This window comes from Lontra canadensis, unplaced genomic scaffold, assembly GCF_010015895.1.
Source record: "Lontra canadensis isolate GAN:19392208 unplaced genomic scaffold, GSC_riverotter_1.0 scaffold63, whole genome shotgun sequence".
NCBI classification, from domain to species: Eukaryota; Metazoa; Chordata; class Mammalia; order Carnivora; family Mustelidae; genus Lontra; species Lontra canadensis.
Genome location: NW_022631057.1, coordinates 1,453,980 through 1,471,917, shown reverse-complemented (window position 1 = coordinate 1,471,917; position 17,938 = coordinate 1,453,980). Strand labels below are relative to the sequence as shown.

General features: G+C 42.2%; 1 protein-coding gene across 3 annotated transcripts in view; it reads left to right on the top strand.

Moving 5' to 3' along the window:
• HSD11B1 (hydroxysteroid 11-beta dehydrogenase 1) overlaps positions 1-8,116 on the top strand; it is a 63,325-nt gene extending 55,209 nt beyond the window's left edge. For all 3 annotated transcript variants that reach the window (XM_032878119.1, XM_032878120.1, XM_032878118.1), the window contains exons 6-7: positions 5,727-5,870; positions 7,558-8,116. In XM_032878119.1, coding sequence (XP_032734010.1) covers positions 5,727-5,870; positions 7,558-7,775 — 362 coding nt within the window. In that variant the 3' untranslated portion in view covers positions 7,776-8,116. The remainder of the gene's footprint in view (positions 1-5,726; positions 5,871-7,557) is intronic.
• Positions 8,117-17,938: the final 9,822 nt, after the last annotated feature.

Below are 17,938 nucleotides of genomic sequence, written 5' to 3'. Positions count from 1 at the left end.
GGGAAGAGCGAGCAGATATGTCAACCTGGAACCTGTGACCTTATATGAAAAAAGGTCTTTACAGATGTAATAAAGGTAAGGATCTCAAGATGAGATCATCCCAGGTTATATAGGTGAGCTTAAATCCAATGGCAAGTATCCTAATAAGAAAAGTAAGACACAGACAGAATGGAGAGGCCATGTGAAAATGGAGGCAGAGATCAGAGTGATGCATTGATAAGCCAAGGAACACCTAAGATTGGCAGCAAACATCAGGAGCTTGCAGAAACAAGGAAGAATTCTCCACTTGAGACTTTGGAGAGAACATGGCCCTGCTGATACCTTGGTTTTGGACTTGTAGTCTCCAGAACTATGAGAAAATAAATTTTTGTGGCCTCAAGCCTCCAAGTTTGTGGCAATTTATTATGGCAGCCCTAGGAAACTAACATAAAGGGACTAGAAGTGACTAGCCCTATGGGTAGCTCATCTGTCAGCTTAGAAGGGAAAATAGTAACACTATTCATAAATTTTGCCTATTTGGGGGCTTACTTGTCAAGCAGAGAGAATCTTCACCAACTCAGGAATGGCTTCGGAAAAATACTCAGATAAAGAACAGTGGCTTCTGACTCAGTGATGTATAGAATTTTGAATGACTATACTGGACACCTGAAACTAATATAAAGCTATACATTTACTCTACTGAGATTAAAATAAAATAAAAAAGAACAGTGGCTTCTTCTGAGGAACTATCCCCTGCTGCTTGAAATTGTGGGCCACTAGAGTCGAATTTGAATCCTGATTTGGCTCCTGGTTCTCCTACTCATTAACTCTGTAACATCAGGCAATTGTCCAGCCTTGAGACGGGCACCTAAGAGCTAAATAAGTGTTAGCTCCTATTATCTTCATTTTTGTGATTTTTTTGTTTGTCTACTCCACATGGCTGTTTGTCTGTTCGCTTATCCTTTTCCAAGGCTGGAAATGGCTACCCCAGGCCCAACCTTACACAACTTTTTCGTTCAAAATCCAACAGCAGCTAATTAGAATCCTTGCATCACTTATTTTAATATCTTGAGAGAGACCATGATGGATGTTCAAGCCATTGTGCGTGCTAGCTATCACTGGCCTGACCTTCTTCTATGACTGTGAAGGCAAAATCTTTTTGAAGGGTATGTGTGTAGAAAGGTAATGGTGAAAGAAAAAAAAAAAAGACAATGGTGAGCATTTCCAGAACTCTACAGCCTTTTAAATTTTATATATTTGAACCTATTTATATATTCTTTCATAATGTATGCCTTTGATTTCATGCTTTAAAAAGCATCTCTTGGGGTACCTGGGTGGCTCAGTTGGTCAAGCATCTGCCTTCAGCTCAGGTCACGATCCCAGGGCTTTGGGATCGAGCCCCATGTCATGATCGAGCTCCCTGCTCAGCTAGGAGCCCGCTTCTCCCTCTCAGTTGGCCTGCTGTTCCCCCTTCTTTTGTTTTCTCTCTCTCTCTCTCTGTGTCAAATAAATAAATAGTCTTTTTAAAAAAAGTATCTCTTACCTTGAGATCACATATTGACCCTCATTTTGTTATTTTACTTTCCACATATACTCTCTAATTTGAATTCTTTTATTAGAAGAGTATTTTTCTCCAAATAGCCTATTTGTCCCAACATAATCTTTTGAATAACTCATACTTTTCTCACCAATTTAAAATATGAATACTAATAGTGATCACATTTACTAAATACTTCTACATCCCAGAGTTTGAGCTGAATATATTATATTTCAGCTTAGCAGTATTATTATCCACATATGACAGCTAAGAAATGGCATACTTGGGATTCACACTCAGATCATCTAATTGTAGAACTCATATTTTTAACCACTATGCTACTCTTTTCTCTTCTTTTTTAAAATATTTTATTTATTTTTTTGAGAGAGAGAGAGAATGAGAGAGAGCGAGCATGAGGGGGAATGTCAGAGGGAGAAACAGACCGCCTGTGGAGCCAGGAGCCTGCTGCGGGACTCGATCCCAGGACTCCAGGATCATGACCTGAGCTGCAGGCAGTCGACCACTGACTGAGCACCAACTGAGCCACCCAGGTGCCCCCACTATGCTATTCTCATAAATAATTTGGTCTATTTTTAGCTTAAACAATAGAAAACATTTTTGACATAACTGAAGTCCAGATTGAAGGTTGAGGCTCAAGCTCAACATCCCCAAGATTCTCTTGACTCCGCTCTCTTCCATGTGTGGCTTCATTCCTAGGCTGATAGTGAGATAGCTGCAGTAATTCTAGCCCCCATATCCATGCACAAAATTGTCTGGTAGAAGAGAAACAAAATGGCTACTTTAAGAAACTCTCCCAGAAGAATAAAAAATTTTCTCAGACTCTCCAACAAAATTCTCCTCAAAACATTGGTTGAGGGCACCTGGTTGGCTCAGTGGGTTAAGCCTCTGCCTTCGGCTCGGGAATGATCTTCAGGGTCCTAGGATCAAGTCCCGCATGGGGCTCTCTGCTCAGCAGAGAGCCTGCTTCCCCTCTCTCTCTCTGCCTATTTGTGATTTCTCTCTCTGCGTGTCAAATAAATAAAATCTTAAAAAAAAAAAAAAAAGACATTGGTCGAAAATGGAGCACATGCTCATTCCTGTGTCAATTATGGGCCAGGAGATTGGATTAAATCAATTATACCACCCCTAGCATTAGAGATGCTATCAACTTTCCTTTGGAACATGGGCAGCATAAAAGTAAGGACTCTCAGTAAGGATTAGGTTCAGCTCTCTAATGCAGAAAATTTAAAACAGCAATAGATTAAGTAAGTCAAAAGGTAAATCAGTCTGGAGGTAGGCAGTACCCTGGAGGTAGGGCTAGGAGGGAGGCTCCATGGTCGCCCAGTTTCCCTCCTCTCTCAGTGCTCTCCCAGTCTCAACATGTGGCTTCTACTTCATGATCTTAGGTAATTCTGGAGCCACAGCCAACATATCTACCTTTAGGCACCAAGAAGGAGGAAGGAGTGGAAGGGAGAGACTGATTTCTTTTTTTAAGGACATATTCCAGAAATCACATGATACATTTCTGTTTACAACCCATTGGACAGCACTTAGTCATTTGGCAACATCTGGCTCAAAGAAGCTAAGAAATGTGGATTTTATCCCAGATAATTATTTTCCCAGACACACATCAGAGATTCCACTACTAAAGAAGAAGAACAAAAGATATATTGAGAGCATGCTAGCAGTCTCTACAACAGGTAGAAACATGAAATCAATTGGGGTTCGGTTACAGAGGAAGAAAGGGGAACTAAATTCTGGTTAGGCAACCAACAATGTGTCCTGAAGCCCTGATGGAGTCTTTGGTCCAGTCCTAGACTAGTCAACAACCAAGCGGTATCAGATACTCTGGTTGGACATCTTGTGCCACACACACCCATTCCTGGAACTTGACTGTAGAGTAATTCCAAGCCAAAACTCATGATTGAGAATGGAGTTGGAGAGATTTGTTTGTATTTTTTTGAAGAGTTAATACATTAAGAATTGAAGTTCAGATTAAAGATATTAAGCTTTTGTTCTAAATTATTTTCTAGTTTCTCATTTACCCTTTACCTTTACAGTGATGTTATTATAGCTATTGCTTTCACATATAGAAGTTTTACATTTTATATCATCAAATATTCTTTGCCTTTACATTTTTTTTTTACTTTTCTGTTAGAATGATCTTTTATAACCAAGGATCTGATAAATATCCACCTATATTATCTTCTTTCCTGATTGAATTATTTTTTATCAGTCAGAAGATGCTTTCTGCTGCACATATAACAAAAACTCCACTTATAATCACTTATCACTAAATAGGGCTTCCTTTTTCTCAGGGAATAAGTTCAAGGTTGGTTTAATGGACTTATTATATCTTTAAGAATCATTTTACATTTCTGTGCCATAATTCTTAATATGTAGCTTTTCCTCAAGTTCACAAATGACCACTGCAATGCTAGGCATCACATCTGAAGTACATTTAGGATGAAAGAAAAGAGGCAAAATTTTAAAAATGCATGTAACCTGAATCCACCTATTTCATCAGGAAATTAATATCTTTTCCAGAAACCCCCTCTTAGATTTCTCACTGGCCAGAACTAGATCATTTGCCATACAAAAGATCAAGGGAATCTTGAGGAAATAAATATTTTTATCTGAACACACTGCTGTCCTGATTTAAAAAAAAATCAAATTCTACTATTAAAAAGAGGGAAATGGAAAACACTGTCTGCCATACTTTCCATCTAGAATTTTTTGGATATACGATATAGAACAAGGAGTTAATAATTATTTTCCAATGAGTTAACCAACTTTCCTAGCATCTTTATTGAATAAGTCATTTTCTTTCATTGATTTGGTAAGCTTATAGAGTTTCTAATTCCAATAATGGCAGAGTGATACCTAACAGATCAGCCTGCTCCAGATCAAAATTTGGACAAAATATAGAAAACAACCATTGAAAGCACTGGAGAGAAAAAGCAAAAGCTGACAAAAACTGGAGAGTTGTTGACACTTGAAAGGGGGAAACGGGGAACTGACAATAGATGAGTTTTATAGCTTATGCCTAAGGGCAGTCCACAATTAACACCATATCTGATCTGGGATAGACAACTGCCATCTTACTACTTTGAAGAACCAGAAAAAAGAGTTTAGGGTTTCTGTAGCATCCAGAAAGTATAGGGGAACATACTGGAAAGGAAAGAGCCACAGTGGAACAGTACCAAATTTTATATATAAACTCTTCTGTTTATCCCCTGAATTACTCATGGATTGTGTAGATACCAAGAAACCAATTAAGATTAAATAATTCAACAGAGATTTTAGCTGGAACCTACTGCAAGAGACACGGGGTGTAAGCTAAGTTAAATTTCCACCTGAAAAAAAAAAAAGTAAAAAATCAATACTTTTGGAGGAATATGACAGAATCCAGAGACTCTATAATGTTTCATTCACAACATCAAGAACACATTGCAAAATTACTCCACATACAAGAATAAGAAATATGACTGATACTTAGGAGGAAAGGCAATCAATGGAGATCAATCCTTAAATGACCCATATTTTAGAATTAGCAGACAAAAATTTTAAAGTAGCTGTTATAACTCTTTGCTCAGCAAAGAGTCAAGGTCTCAGTCCCCTTCTAATCCCTCCTCTTGAATAGGGTATAATGAAGAGGTCACCCTATCAGGCATATGTCCACATGTCCCTCCCCAAACTGACTGAGAATGAACCGGGGTGATGAAAGTAAGAAAAGCAGTTTTAAGCAGAAAAGTAAAGACAAGGATTTTCATTTCCCTTGTTTAGAAAAGAAAATCAATAATAGGTTGCTGTGTTGGCAGAGAGCTCTTGCCAAACCCTCAGATCTCTGCCGTCTTGGGTCAGACGTAGCAGAGTTAGCGGCTGTGGGATTACATGGCTCTTTTGTAGTCCCACTTATATACTCCCCTTACTAAAATCTAACCCGTCTTTCTTCAGTGAAGCTTTTTCTGCAGCCCACCCCACCTTCCACCCCAGTCTCTTCAAGGGAAGTTTCTTTGATATCTTAATAATCTTTTTTCTTTCAGAAATTCAACACAGCATGATAGCCTCTATACGAGCAAAGAGAAACTATGCCTCAGAGGGTAAAAGGACTCCACAGGGGTTACAAGTCCTACTACAGATAAAGCAAAGACATTCTCTGTAGAAGCCAAAATGGGTCACCTTCTTAACCCATTTCCTTATTATTTAGGGAAAATGGCTAGCCCACTTGTTGCGCCCTATTCTGCAAGCAAGTTTGCTCTGGATGGGTTTTTCTCCTCTATCAGGATGGAACATTCAGTGACCAAGGTCAATGTGTCGATCACTCTCTGTATCCTCGGCCTCATAAACACAGGTAAGGTGAAGACAGTGGAACAAACAGCCTGCCTTACCACTGTGAGTAAAGGAAGCGTTGAAGTCCTTGACTCATGTGTCATTGACTAAAAGCCAGCAAGAGCACCAGTCTCCACTTACTGAAGCACTTTGTCACCAGGGAAGCCTCTGACTATCCTTCAACACTTCTTTCCATTCTGACCACCAAGTGTGCCGAGTGACACGAGACCCATCACTTAACCCTATTCTGAACCTTTATGTCCTCAGGAACACTCAATGGCCATTACTGTCCTCTCTGAGGCTTATTAAGTACAAGTTTGTTATTCTTAATACCATCACCAGTAATAAGAACTATTGATATCCTGAATCTTCTTTTTTTTCATAAGTAATCTCTATACCCAATATGGGGCTCAAACTTACAACCCCAAGATCAAGAGTTGCATGCTCTATTGACTGAGCCAGTCAGGTGCCCCTCATAAACCCTTTGATATAATGCAATGAGGACACAACATCATTTTTGTGATATTCTTGCCAAAAATGCATAACCTCACTCCAATCATCATCAGAAAAAAAAAAAAAATGGACAGAGGCACCTGGCTGGCTCAGTCAGTAGAGCATGAAGACTCTTGTTCTCAAGGTTGTACGTTTGAGTCCCACACTGGGTGCAGAGATCACTGAAAAATAAAATCTTTTTTTTTTTTCTTTAAAAAAAGAGAGAAAAATGGACTAACCCAAACTGCCATTCCACAAAACAATTGATCAATACTTTTCAAAAGTGTCAAGGCCATGAGGGACAAGGGAAGAATGAAGAACTGCCACAGACTGGAGAGAAAAGAAGAAATGGTTACTAAGTCTAATCCTGACTAAGATCCTGGAACATAAAAAGGATGTTAGTGAAAAAAATAAGGTCTGTGTTTTAGTTAGTAAAATTGCCCTTATTACAACGTACCTGGACACTTGTACAGTGGTAACGCATGACGTTATAATTAGGGGAAGCACGGTGAAGGCTATAAGGGGATACTCTGCCCAATTTTTACAACTTTTCTGTAAGTCCAAATGCAAGTTTATGTAGAATAGGTACAATAAGAAAACTTTAAAGAGTAATCGAATAAGTTGAGTCGTTACTGAACAAGAGAAAACACACACACACAGTGAAACGAGGATAGAAAGAGAAAAAGAAGCCATGCCAAAAGGACATGGAAATTTGGAAGAGATAAAGTAACTTCCCTTCCAAAATGAAAGTGGTTCGTGTTGACAGAAAGCAAAGGCCTGGATTCTTGTCCATCTCTTCCTTTTACAAATTCGTAAATCGTAATTCGTAAATACAGCACTCGGCTTTGCCCACTGACATTTTCCATTAGCTACTGGGTCTTGCTATAACTTCTATCCCCATTGTGCTCCCCTATATTACTCCCTCATCCCAACTAAAACACTCAAGAGAGAAGCGTGATTTAATTCTCTCAGTCACCTCTAACTGCGCACCCCCACCACATCTTCATCCAGGAACACAGGGTCTACATTAACCCTAAGCCTCTCTTTGCACAGCAGGCCCTAAATGCAGGCCCAGTCTTCTGAGAGGCCCCGTGGGTCTTATAGAACAAGCACTGGCAAACAGCCCCTCAGATTTAAGCTGTTACTGTCTGCAGACTTTCCATGTTGTAGACTCTACTGGTCTTGGATAACCCCACTCTTCTCTCATCATTCTATAGACACAGCCATGAAGGCCGTTTCGGGGATCATCAACATTGATGCATCTCCAAAGGAAGAATGTGCCCTGGAAATCATCAAAGGGGGAGCTCTGCGTCAAGAGGAAGTGTACTATGACAACTCAGTCTGGACAGATCTCCTGCTGGGAAATCCAGGGAGGAAGATCCTGGAATTCTTGTCCTTAAGAAGTTATAGTTTGGACAAATTTATCAACAACTAAGCACTTCCTTCAGGTGGAGCATGGTAGGGGAGCTTTGGGACTGTTCTTCCTGATATCTATCTGAGCTCCATCCAGGAAGGCATCTCCAGAGAGACAAATGGGTGTCCCAGAGAGTCGTAAATCACACATCACATCTCACAATTTGAAGGAGTTCCTCTAACACTTGCACAGTAGAAACCTAATTATAATGAATGTCATGAACCACGGCAACCTGCAGTTGTGAAACAGATAGTAACCGTAGGTATAATTAAAAGGTAGTTCTATCAAATTTACCTCATATATAATATTATGATCAATATAATATTAATTATAATAAAGGTCATATCCATGTTGTAAATTCATGATTAATAGCTCTAAGTTCAGCTCATTCAGTAAGGTCCTTTAAAACCACACAAGTGAAAATTTTCAGTGTTCATTTCGTATCTCATGTTCTGAACCTTTTTATTGTTCTTGAGTTGAAGAAATCACCCTGTTCTCCATTTAATGGACATCATGTCCATACCATATTGTATATTTCAGATACTTTTTATATTATTTTATATTGCTCCTCAGGGAGGGAGGATACCTGGGTGGGTATAAATCACTAGGGCAAACCACAGAAGTGGAAGTCCCTGGGAACTTGAGCCACACAACGTACACATGTTGATTGCCCTTAGACTGCATCAGGCATCTCCACTTTATGTGTGAACTCTCCACTGTGTGTTAGAAATCTGGAGAGAAGGGAATGGAGTTCCATCTTCCCACTACACATTTCGTCATTTCTTTATCCAGCAAACATTTATCAAACACTTGTCAGACATCACCTGACTACAACCAAACAGGAAACAGAAATCAGCTATATTAACAACTCAGCAAAGTCTTGTATTGGTTGGGTCCCCAACAGGTAAGATGGCAAATTAGATAATTTTAGTAGGCTTTAGTAAAAAGGGGTTTTCTTACAAAAGTGGGGACAAGGTTAGTGCAATCACAAGGGATAAGGTAGTGTCTTGTGGTAAGTCTCAGCTTAGGGACAAAAAGAACGGTTATGAGAATCCAGAGATAGAAGCTATTCCCAGAGCATCACAGAATAGGAGCTACGACATTGTTACCGGATGCCGCCAGCCCAGCTAGGACTATGCAGGAAGGATGTGGAGGGGATAAACACCCCAGCCTCATTCTCTTCCCTCCCTCCAATTTCTTGCTAATATTTTCTCTTAGCTAACCAGAGGGTCAAGGGAGCAGACTGATATAAACCACACAGGTCAGCTTCCTCATGGACAGCACAGTAGGAAAGAATGAAGAGTGTTCTGGAGGGATAGATGGGATATATCCAGCATGAACTCAACATCCCCAAATGCAGGGTTTCCATGGTAAGAGATAATAGGACACGAGACATGGGACTAAATGCACCAGAGAAATTTCCTTTCCCCATCACTTAATCTAAATGACCAGGCAGCAGAACAGACTGGAATCCATTGAGCTTGCCAACCACCTGGACAAGGAGCTAGCACTGAGGGTGAATATGGCTGGGCTTTTCTTAGAAAGAGATTCTTTCCAGACTGTGCTCAGTGCAAGGGAACAGGAAAGACCTGACTGCACCTATGTGCCAGAAAAGAAATCCAAAATGTGAAGTCAGATTTCTGACCATACAGCACAACGGATATGCACACTAGTGCTGAATCAGAGAAGATCATCAAGTGTCTGGATGCGGGTGGTAAACTGTTATGCTAGTCCCAGAATCAGGGGCCTCTGCATGTGTCACAAATGGGGCAAGAAGCCAGGTTTGCAACAGGATGAGGGTGGGAGGCTGATCAGGAGGAAAGGAGGTAAGCATTGAGACAGAAACGTGGTCAGATGACAAATTTATAGCCAGAGCCAGCTTCCAATTAGTTTTGCCTTCAGCCTGAACTTTCAGGGTTCTCTTAGACTTAAAGGCACACTTCAGCCTATGTTTAGTATAAATCAGCTGCTCCCTGATTCTGTTCACTTATGGGGAAAGCAAGAGGAGGTATGTAACAATATTTATGTAACTAATAAACTAAACCTTTGGTCTTTCCAAGGGTGTGTTGGTAAATGTTTAACAATTGGCTCTCCTGAAAAAGAAAGAGAGAGAAAAGAAGCATTTGCTTGCTTCCTTGATGTAGATACTCTCACCCTGGTCAATTTCAAGCCCCGGGGTCATATCGCTGAATGTGTAATAGAAGAGAAATGCACCGTCAGCTCTCCCAAACCTGTACAGCCTGCTCCAGCACCCCGTCCTGACTTTCCCATTCCACATTCTTGACAGAATTAGTTATTCTTAAAGGCCCAGCTCAAAGCCTCTTCCCTCCTCCAAGGACTTGAAAGTAACAGCTCAGCTTCTACCATTGCTGGGGAGGCTGCGGGAGCAAGGGCTCCCAAAGACAGGGGATACTCACATTCTTGAACTCTCAGGGAGTCAGCATTTTGCATGAAGTCAACAGCCTAAACTGTGTGCAAGTCCCAAAATTGACTTTTCTCAGTCTCTCTCTCTCTTTTCACTAGCACATTCACTAGCACTGCCCTCCCTGGGAATACCAGAAAACCCCACTGAAGGTGGCTCAATCAAGTAGAAATTACTTTTCCTCCCCTAACAAGTAGTCTAAGAGGGGCCGACCAGGGCCTCAGGGAGCCAGGCTCCTTCCTTCTTTCCACTCAACTATCCATCCTCCTCCTTGTCACTGTGGAGTTACAAGAGAGTGGCTCTAACTCAGCATCATGCTGTTTCAGGGAAGGGAAAGGAGAAGGGTGAAGGAGGCACACCAGCAGAATCTGCCCCCTGATAAACGGCAAATTGGGAAGCCGCATCTAAGGACTTCAGCTCACATCCTCTGGGCTTGAGTCACGTTGTGTGACCACCCCTCCCTTCAAGAGAGGTTGAGAAATGGAACTTTCAGCTGAGCCCACACTTACCCCCAACAAAACTGGGGTCTATGAGGCAACCAGAAGTGTTTGTCACAAATGTAAATCTCGACAGAAACAAAGAAATCCACAATCAGAGCAGAAGGACACCGTTCCTTAGATGCCAGGTTCCTGACCTTGGTGACAGGATCCAGTTCCACCGACCACCTCCAAGGTCTAATTTAGTCCCACCCTCCCCCCACCCCCTCCCCACCCCCATGCTGAAGAGCACCCTGGGCTCCTGCCTGTCTAAACTCCACTCTGAGGAACTATGATTCCCTCTACTCAGTTAAGAGTATAATGGAAGACCCTAGATAAGAGGTAGCAGGGAGCCCCAGGGTGACCTCAGAGACAGTGACTCATCCCATCTGCTGTTCCTGGAGAGCTCCCTCTCAGGGACAGTTAATTCCCACCTTGCCACCACATCTGTTAACACAAGCTGGGCCTTTCTCCTTGGCTGGCCTGCTCTAGGCCAGCATCGCAAACCCACCCCCAAGCTTCAAAGATGCTCCCAAGTTGTGGCTGCCAAAACTTGGGATCGCATACTTCATTATTAAAAGATGATTAGGCGTACAGATTTCTAACAGATATACAGTTACTATTTATATAATATATGCATGTAATATTTAGTAACATAAAGCATAGACAAAAATAGAAATCGTGAAAAGATAAGATAAAAAATAAATAGAAATTGCCACATCTCCCCACATCCAGTAGCTCCTTGACTTGCTGCAGAGCTCGGCTCTGAAACTGTGTTAAGAGAAAGAAGTCAGCATGTGTGATGCTTCTAGCCAGGCCTTATTAGTGAGAGCATCAGCAGGCACCCGTGGCTCAGGGTGACCCATTACCCTCTCAGGGGGCCACACGTAGGGTAGAATCCATCCTCTCCACCTTCCCCCGCCTCCCTGCCATTGCCTGCTGTCCAAGGAATTTGCCAAGGACCCACATTCGTCTCCACACTGCCCCATCTCCAGCACTGGAGAATGTATGCTAATCAAGTCCCAGAAGCATCCCTTAATTTCTTGAGAAGTATGTAAACCAAACTCATTTGCAGCATTAAGGGAACAGAAAAAAACACATTGCCCACCTTGATACAGGGCTCATCCTGTCTGGGGATGTTTCCAGCAACTCTGCTTCCCTATCAACATCTCAGTACTCTCAGATCTCCATCACACGCCACACAGTCACCAGGTCATGGGGAATGCTCAGGGAAATCAGGCTATCCCAACATGCTAGTTCCTCCCCCCTCAGCAATTCTTAAAAACCTAACTTCTCTTAGTTGTTAGAAGTTTTCTAGGTAGACTTAGAATGTGTCTAAATCCTAGTTTTTAAGGAGGGTGTGGGGGGGAACAGAGGTTGGTACAGAGCTAATGTGAAAAGAAAAGGCAAATGAGAAGAGAGAATTTTCGCAAAGGTCAAACAGGACTGAGGACACCAATGCCCACAGGCATGAAAGTCAGGAGAAGCAGAATTAAGTCGGCAGAGATCCAGAACCCACCGGGTGAAGACAGGATCCTAGAGCAAAAGGTAAAACCACAGGGAGGGGCAGGGAAATCAGTTCTCAAAAAATAGGAAAGTGCCAGATGAACAACCTGCTTGAGTTGCAGAGGCTTTGGAGATAGGAGTTTCTGGGAGGACGGTACAGAAACAGCAGCCAAAGGGGAGGGCACACTGACATGTCCCTTGAGCAGGTACCCGAGGGTTTCAAAAGACCCACACTGGTGAGAGCCGAGGTCAGAGGTCCGCGGTGCTGGGTCTTTCCCTGTGCTGTGATTGGCTGCCCTGGGACCGCTGAGTGGGCGTGCTTCGGGACCTCACACTGTCCTCGAACAGTCCTGTGGCACTCTGAACTCCGGGTGACCGAGGGCAAGAAAAGCTACTCCACCCCAAGACACAGAGCCAGGCCATCCTGACCAAAGACTTCCTTTCCACAAGCCTCGGTTTTTGCCGTCGAGTGGGGACAGCGCCACCCAGTGGCTGACTGTTGGTGCTGTACCGCACTTCACCACGGTTTCTGCCCCCCCAGTTCACGCCCCGGGAGCTCTACCAGCACCTCGACACTGCGTGCCTTCTCGTGAATCACAGCTTAGGGCGGATGAACACACCTTGCTGGAGGCGGGGCGGGACTCAAGCATCTGGTGGGGCCTGCCAGCCCTAACCGCCAGGTTAGGCCCTAAACCATTGGCTTTTCGCTAGATCTGTTCAATAGCGACAGCTAGTGGTCATCCTTTAAAGCAAGGTGCTGCGAGCCTCCCGGGAAAAGAAATGCCAAGGTGAAATGGGGAAATCAAGGCAGATTCTTGGCTGCCATGGCAGACTAGCATTTATCCAAAGCCATCCTTAAGGAAAATGGTACAAAGAAAACCCAAATTCTTTAAAGTGATGTCCAAGGACCTTGGCTACCTCCATAGCCACATCTCGGGCCCCCGGTCCAGCTTTGGTTCCCCAAGACCAAGGAATTGCTGGTCCTCTGAAGGCACCCTTCTTTTCCCACTGGGCCTTTGCCCATGTTATCTCCTCTGCCCCCAATGCTCTTCACTCTCCCTATTGTCTATTTAACTCCTACCTGTCCTTTAAGACTCAGCTCCACCATGACTTCCTCTGGGACAAGTGTCCTCCCTTCCTCGAAGGCCTGTCCTCAATGCTGGGATGGGTATTCTCCCAAGCCTTACCCTATGCCTCTATAATTTTCTATATCCAAAAATCACTTTAGTTCACTAGACTTTAAATTTACCTTTAAAATTGTCTTATGTAATTCCTTAAAGGTATTTACTTTCTGTTACTCATTGTTGCATCCCTAATAGGGAACACAGATATTGGTGTGTATAACGTATTTGATTAGTTTGAGAAATAAAGGACTCCTAGACCCTAATACTGGGAAAGGCTTACTATGGGGACAAAACAACTTTTCATTTCAAGGAAAAGGTGTAGATGGATCTAAAAGTCATTTCATCAGATTCCAGCCCATTAATCTTGCCCCACACCATCCTGTTTGTGCCTGTCTACAAACAGCCAGCAGTACTTCAACAGGCGGGAGAGCCCCTCACCTCCCAGCAGTTCCTGGACCTTGCCATCTCCAACAGGGCCCCAAACCTAGCTCTGTTCCTTCCTGCCCACTTCCTGCAAAACTTCCTCATCAGAACTAGACTGCTTCTTCTTGAAACTGCTCCATCATACCCACTCCTGGATTTTATCCTAAAGGAAATAGTTCAAAAGAAGAAGAACACAGAATTTCCTGCCGGAAGATGCTCACTTGCAGTAGTATTTGTAAAAGTTAAAACAGAAATGACAACAATCTCCTTATAAACAAAAATCCATTCCTCTCTATAATCTCCATATGAATCAAATAATCGATTACTTCATGCAGAAACTAAGAAGAGTCTCACCACATTGGGACAATTTGGTTTTTTACTTCACTTTATTAGCAAACATAGGACTTACTATGTTCAGGCACTATTCTATTGCATGAATATGAACTCACTTATATTCTCAAGACAGCCCTCTGAGGTAGGTGCTATTGTGTCCACATTATTTATTTCAGAATACGTTTGCTTCGGTCTGATATAAAATGAAAGTTAAATGGCCTACAAGACACTTGTTTGAAGCAGCACTGTGAGGTACATCAAATGTTTTTCTTCCTGATACAGTTGTACGATACATATTTATAAAAGAGGATGGTCAGTTGACTTGAGTTGGGTGAGTTTAAAAACTTACATATTTGGGGGCATCTGGGTGGTGCCTTCGGCTTAGGTCATAATCCAAGGGTCCTGGGATCCAGTCCCGCATCAGGCTCCCTACTGGACGGGAAGCCTGCTTCTCCTCTCCCACTCCCTCTGCTTGTGTTCCCTCTCACGCTGTGTCTCTCTCTGTCAAATAAGTAAATCTTTTTTTTAAGATTTTATTTATTTATTTGACACAGAGAGAGAGAGAGAGATATCACAAGTAGGCAGAGAGGAAGGCATGGGGGATGGGGAGCAGGCCCCCTGCTGAGCAGAGAGACCCACGGGTTACGGGGCTTGATCCCAGGACTCTGAGATCATGACCTGAGCCAAAGGCAGAGGCTTAACCCACTGAGCCACCCAGGCGCCCCTAAATAAATAAAATCTTTTTTTTTAAAGTACATATTTTAACTTTTGCCATCATCCCATAGACGGAGAAGATCCTCATGTTTATTAATTTTTCAAAATATTTTTTAGCCTCTGGATATACTTATGAAACAGTATCAGATAAAACACACTGTTGCACTGAAACTACCTCGCTTTCCTACAACTGCAGGTCCAATTGAGGGTCTGTTTGGTTATAACCACTAGTAAGTCACAAAGGCAGATGCTCCAAATTGCAGGTGTACTATGACGGTAGTGACAGAATCTATTGAGCACATCATAAGTGTTATACCGCAAATCTTAAAATCATCACATTGAGTAGGTATGGTCATCATTGCCATCTTACTGAGGAGGAACCAGAGATGCAAAGACCTTAAGTAGTTTACTGAACTGAAATAGGAAGTGAAGGGTAAAGCCAGGCTTCCAATCCCAGCAGCCTTCCTGGAGTGCTCCTGCTGGCCTTACCCCGCCACCCACCACCAACCCCCCACACCCCCCACGCCCCCCCCAACCCCCGCCGGCTGCTGCTCAAGAACTATGTGTGCTTCGAAGCAGGTGACGGGTGTGATTTACAAAGTAATCCTGTTATAAGGTTGAAAGTTATCACAGTGCTGAATTAATGATTGCAATTAGAGAAAATTATGATAACTCAGACTCATTTTTCTTAGGGCTATTAAATTGTATTTACCAAAGGTTAATAATTATCCTGAGCAATGTCAGCTAGACACCCCTACTGTTCAATACTAAGGAAATTACTAAACAGATTGGGGTACATTAACATTAGGAAAGGTCATGACAACACTAAAAGGTAAAAATATGAGAAAAAGTAAAAATCTGAAAAAAATTCTGGTAGCAAGTGGAAAAACAAACACATAATTATAGGTTCACTACACTTGAAATATGTAAAAAAAAAGTGCATATAGACAAAAAATAGAAGGGAACGTGAAATATATGAAACTAAGTTGTGTTTAGGGAGTAGGATTAAGGTGTTTATTTTTCTACTTTAAAACTTATTTAAAAAATAAAAATAATCAGGCTCTCTGCTCAGTGGGGAGCCTGCTTTCCCCTCTCTCTCTGCCTCCCTCTCTGCCTACTTGTGATCTCTGTCTGTCAAATAAATAAATAAAATCTTTTAAGAAAAAAATAAAAATAAAAAAGGGGCACCTGTGTGGCTCCATCGATTAAGCATCTGACTCTTGATCTCAGCTCGGGTCTTGATCTCAGGGTTGTGAGCTCAAGCCCCAAATTGGACTCCACACTGGGTGTAGAACCTACTGTAAAAAAAAAAAAACAAATAAATACAAATAAAAAATACAAGTTATTTTAATGGTATCATATTATAATTTTTACAAAACTGAAAAAAGAAAATCTCAATGCTTTCTGACTCATCTCTCCAACAATCTGCCTTATTAGTTTTCAAAGTGTGCTCCTAAAATGCTCTTTACACAGCAGGCTGACAGCAAGCTGTCAGTGCTTTGGTGAGATCAGCTTGGGTTCAATTTTACTGCATCAATTTAAATGTCCTCTGTTATGAACAACAGCTTGTTCTGACCATAAAATAGACCAGAAAGGAAGGGCACCTGGCTGGCTCAGTCAGTAGAGCATACGACTCTTGATCTCAAGGTCATGCTGGGTGTACAGTTTACTTTAAAACTTTTTAAATTAAAAAAGGTAAGAAAGGTAAGTATAGAAATGTGTAAAATGTATAGAAAAGGCTCTGGAGGATGAAGCCATCTGTGAAATAACAGGGATAGTTTAACCAAGGCTGTGGCAAGAAATGACAGTTTAAGCCAGGAAGGAAAATTGCCAGTTTCAGACAGAAGAAAAGACTATTAAATAAGCTAATTTTACTAGGGAGCAAATATCTCCGGAATTAGAGTGTTCATGAGTACAGTTAATGTTGTTTAGACTCTAAGGATTCTTGGATGAAAACAAAGGTAATTATCCTACCGTTCATGTGATCGTCGGTGTGGTATCCCATTGACTGCACCCTGAAAAGGATTTTGAGCTTCATACACATTTTTTTCTGATTTTTAATGGAGTCCAAATAGTTGGCACATAGGAATTCCTGTTATAATCTTTATACTCTAGTGTAAAGAACTACTGGCACCCTCTCACTCATCCGTGCCAATAAAAATTTCTTATTCCTACCATGTTGGACTCCCAACTTCTCTATCCTCTACTCATTCTCATCCCCATATTCAGGGCCCCAGGATCTTGAGCCCTTGTCTGTCTTCCTGAAGGAATATTGTTTACCTTCAGCTCTAGTGCTTGAGAATCCTGCTCTAGGTTTTTCCCCGCCCACTCCTTGTCCTTTTCCTCCTCAGAGAATGGGGGAAGTAGTAGGCACCAGAGAAGATTGTGACATAGGCCCCACAAGTTAATAGGTGTTTTCACAGCTATTTAAAAGTCTCATACCCTTCACATGTGTCAAGCCTTAGAATTCACAGAAGCAGCATTGAGTGGACCACTCCTTACTCCTCCGTGTTACAAAGCTACTTAGTTAACTTGTCCTAATGCAGTTGCCTCTCCACCTTCTTATCCCCAACTTCTTGTGAATTTCCTGACAATATCATTTGCAATAGTTTCTTTTTAAAGCACAGAGATCAGTTCTTTCTAGTTTTTCCCCAAATTTCCTAGTCAACTGGAAAGAAATTTTTTTATGAGATTCTGTCTGCTTTGCTCCTATCATGCCCGAGCCACCCCCCCCCCCATTATCTTTTCATACCCCTACCCCCTCATTGCTTCAGAAAGGAGCAAATTTGGAGCTGGCCTCATTCCAGAATTCTGAAAAAGATACCAGGTACTTTGGAAGAGCAGAAACTCTTTCCAACCCTTTAGGATTGGGAAGAGGTATCCAGAGGAAAGAGAAAATCTTTACAGACAGAGCTACCTGATATGCATGAAAACCTATACTGAGAGCATCTCTTCGAGGTCAGAAAGGGATTTCCCTCCTCATTGAAACTGCAAGGTTTGGATGTGACCCTGAGTCCCATCCTTGTCTACTTTTTAGAATGGGATCTGGATTTGAAACCAACTGAGAGCTCACACCAATCCACTAGCCAGAGACAGGATGGCTGGGGTGCCCGAAGATGGGAGGAGCTCCTGTGCCCAGCCCCAGAGGCCTCAAGGGCTCAGAGGCCCACTCAGATTGTGCCCAAG